This window comes from Lycium ferocissimum, chromosome 1, assembly GCF_029784015.1.
Source record: "Lycium ferocissimum isolate CSIRO_LF1 chromosome 1, AGI_CSIRO_Lferr_CH_V1, whole genome shotgun sequence".
Lineage (NCBI taxonomy): Eukaryota > Viridiplantae > Streptophyta > Magnoliopsida > Solanales > Solanaceae > Lycium > Lycium ferocissimum.
Genome location: NC_081342.1, coordinates 55,176,989 through 55,180,534, shown reverse-complemented (window position 1 = coordinate 55,180,534; position 3,546 = coordinate 55,176,989). Strand labels below are relative to the sequence as shown.

The following is a 3,546-nucleotide window of genomic DNA, read 5'->3' as shown; positions in this document are numbered from 1 at the left end:
AAGTTGGGGGTGCAAATGATTTTACCCATCCATTGTATAAATGACACATATATTTTAAATTACAAGACCTAAAAGACATGTTTAGTATGTTATATGTATTTCTTAAACTTTGTATTTGGTTGAATTAAGACATCAAAATGAGTTGCAATTCTCTTCATATATCTGAGCTCAAACTAAGCTTTATAATACATAGAAGCTGGTTTGATTCAAATATTAATAATAATAATATTAAAATAACAATAATAATAACAGTTAGAAAATGGTCCACACAAAAGCGTTTTTTGTGTACCTCAACCTCAAGTCTGTGTTTCAGGTTGCAGTATGAGGTAACACTTGTCCTATCCCAATTCTCATGCCATTCTCATTTCTCTCACATCTTATTCTGGTGAATTTCTGCACCATTTTTTTCTGTTGGGAAGATGACTTTGCTCCTTTGACAAAGTTGGCCCCACAGCCTGAATTTTTTTAAGTATGGCAATATATTTAGCCAATTAATTAGCTTCCGCTTTTTATAATTTTTTGAGGAAGCTTTTCTGAATCAAGTTTTTCAGTACATAACTTTTCTGCAGAAGGATCGTTTTGTTATTAATTATGAAGGGAACAAATGTAATTTATTACTTATCTTAAAACAAGCAAGCAACTAATAAAAAATAACGTGATATTATGTTACCATTAACAATTCAGAAGCCTTTAAAAACTTAGGCACGTACACCTGGTATTTATACTAAATTATACTAATTTATCATGATTAAATTATAAATTAATATTAAAATATGTATTAGTTAACTATAATTTAATAATAAGAGTATATTTAAATTGGTGTAATTATCATTGTGGGACCATTTATCTCACTCTACCTCCCAGAGTTAGATACTTAGATATATAATTAAGCTCTCACGTATTATAAGTTTTCTGCTTTTAGCTCTCTTTGTTTTTATACGCAGTTGCTTATTTTCCTATATAATTATTGAAGAAGAATGTTAGATCACAATGACAAGCTGCACTTCCCATTTTTAAAGTATAATTTAGAGGCCGGTAACGGCAGTTTTGGATACAGTTTAACTTCCATACAATAATAGTCTTAAGAGAATTTGTACCTACCTAAAAGATATGCATGTCCAAACAACCATGTATAATAAGTGAGATTAATAGTAGTATGGATAATAAGACAAACTACTTATTACAACAGGTTTGATAGTTTAAAATTGTTGTAGTTAAATCTGTCATTAATCACTGTGAGGGACTTTTTTTCATTCTTCAACATCCCACCTCACGCCCAGGGCTAGACATCTGGAGCGTGAGCAATTTAATTTGAAATTTTCCAACATCGGATGAGATGGGTCACGCTTCGATCGTGTAAAGAAAAGGATCATAACTGCTTCAGCCAAAAGCCAAACTTATGGGGGAGGATTGCCAGAGTCGTATAAGGAGACATATCTCATTAACCACCGATGAGCGACTTTTTTGCATTCTTCAACAAAATCCCCAAGTTTTTGGAATACTCCAATTCGGCTTGTGCATTTCTGGTCGTTATTGTTAGGTTTGAGCCCTACTTTAGGTGCCGAGTAATGTCCTCCCCTCTACAAGAATCAAAGAGTATTTTCGGTATATTACACCCATTTTCCGTTTAATCACAAGATTCAATAACTTTTTTTACATTCTTAAAATTCATATTCAATCAAAACTAAGTCACATAATAAAAAAGAAGAGAGTATATAAGGTGTTGATACGTACAGCGAAAAAGGATGAATATTTCAGTTAAACAAAGTAATTATTAAATTTAGGAGTACCATCACCAAGAATATGGTGAGATGAAATACAACCACCCGTAACCTGAGATATCAGTTTTGAACCCTTGGAATGGAAAAAAATCTGGTAAGGGTGCTTTCTCCTTTAATCTATCTTAAGTTGTGCGAATTATAATTAATGGGGAAAATGTTTTAGGAGTACCAAATAAATTAAATAATACTGTGGCGAATCATTAGCTACTTCTTCAAGTTTGCAAGACACTATTAATGGAAAAGCACGAAGTAATGCTAGTAGTTTTAATGACACCTTTAGAGGTTGTCAATTCACTACTTTTATGGATTAGATGCTACTAATTAAATGCTGGAATTAATTATTCATTCATCATCAAGAGGTCCAAGTAACATCAACTTAATTACGTACATACTCCCTAAAGCCCTCATAGACAAAACTTGTGACCTTATCCACTCTGATCATCCCTTTCTCTCTCTTTACACATTCTAAAAAGGCAAAAGGCAGAAGAAAGGCATGCAAATAAAGTAGATGATTGGGAAAGGATCGTACTATTGCTGTTGTAAAAATGAGGAAATATCAAACCCGTCAGAATTTGCCGGGTTCAGCTACTATGTCCCTAGCTATACACTCCCACCCCACTCCCTAAACACCCCTACCCCCAATATACCCCTACCCTACCACCCCCTCTCTTTTTCTCCCTCCTATAAAACCCACTCTTCATTCTACATAAGCCCTAACAACAAATATCATCTGAATTCTTGCTCTTCTTGTTTGAACCTAGAAGCAACAAAAAAAAAAACCCAAGTTTTTTAGTCCATTAAACTCCAAGATTTTAGCATATAAAAAATACCCTTTTGAAATCTTAGTGAGAATTTGCAAAAACAAAAAAAGAAAAGAAAATGCAGGTAGTGAAGGAGTCATCATCAAATATGAGGATCGTTGGAGAATCAAGAATGGAGTCAGTTTACGAGAGGGTCCGTTTCCTAGTGTCAGGCAATGCGGTTGTGGTTTTCACCATGAGCGGTTGTTGCATGTGCCACGTGGTGAAGCAGCTCCTCTTCGGGCTAGGGGTGGGCCCCACGATAGTAGAGCTCGATAGGGATGCAGCGGGGAGGGAAATTCACGCCTTGCTGTTTCAGCTTGCGGGGGACGGGCAGCAGCAGCCTGTGCCGGCTGTATTCGTTGGTGGGAAATTCTTGGGTGGAATTGAAACAGTTATGGCTTGTCATATAAATGGTACCCTTGTTCCTCTCCTCAAAGAAGCCGGAGCTCTCTGGCTCTGAGCTCGGGTTAATCAGAACTCACTAACTTTAAATTTTGAATTCGCTTTTGATAGCCTCCAACAAATTCTCGTTGCATTGTTGGAATTTTATATAGTACTAGTAAAGCGAGACAGAAGAGTCAGACAATGTCTAGTATATCTACAGAGGCTCTTTTCTGTGTGTGTGTGTGTTTTTTTTTTTTTTTTTTTTGTTGGGGAAAGAAAAAAGAAATTAGGGTTTGTTGTATTTTATAATGACTTGCTCCAGCTATAATATTGGGTTTCAATGAATGATGAATCATTATGTATTTACTTCAACATGTTCTCTTATTTTAAGTTTCATAATTAGTGCAATATTTGAGGTTATGAGGTTTACCAGATAGAAGGGAGCTAAAAGGCACTGTTCTAATACTACTCCCTCTCAATAAAAAAAAAAAAAAAAGTGTCCACTTAGCCTTTTTTTTTTTCGATAAAAAAAAAGTGTCTACTTATTAAATCAAAAAATAATTAATCTTATTTTTTCA

The 3,546-nt window shown here is 34.7% G+C and overlaps 1 protein-coding gene across 1 annotated transcript; it reads left to right on the top strand.

Moving 5' to 3' along the window:
* Positions 1 to 2,104: 2,104 nt before the first annotated feature.
* On the top strand, positions 2,105 to 3,332 carry LOC132030150 (glutaredoxin-C9-like). The gene has a single exon (XM_059419658.1). The coding sequence runs from the start codon at positions 2,661 to 2,663 to the stop codon at positions 3,042 to 3,044; it is 384 nt and encodes a 127-aa protein (XP_059275641.1). The 5' UTR covers positions 2,105 to 2,660; the 3' UTR covers positions 3,045 to 3,332.
* Positions 3,333 to 3,546: the final 214 nt, after the last annotated feature.

Bases quoted from the DNA above. Each gene is read 5' to 3' on its own strand.
- LOC132030150 (XM_059419658.1), top strand. From the start codon at position 2,661: ATGCAGGTAGTGAAGGAGTCATCATCAAATATGAGGATCGTTGGAGAA.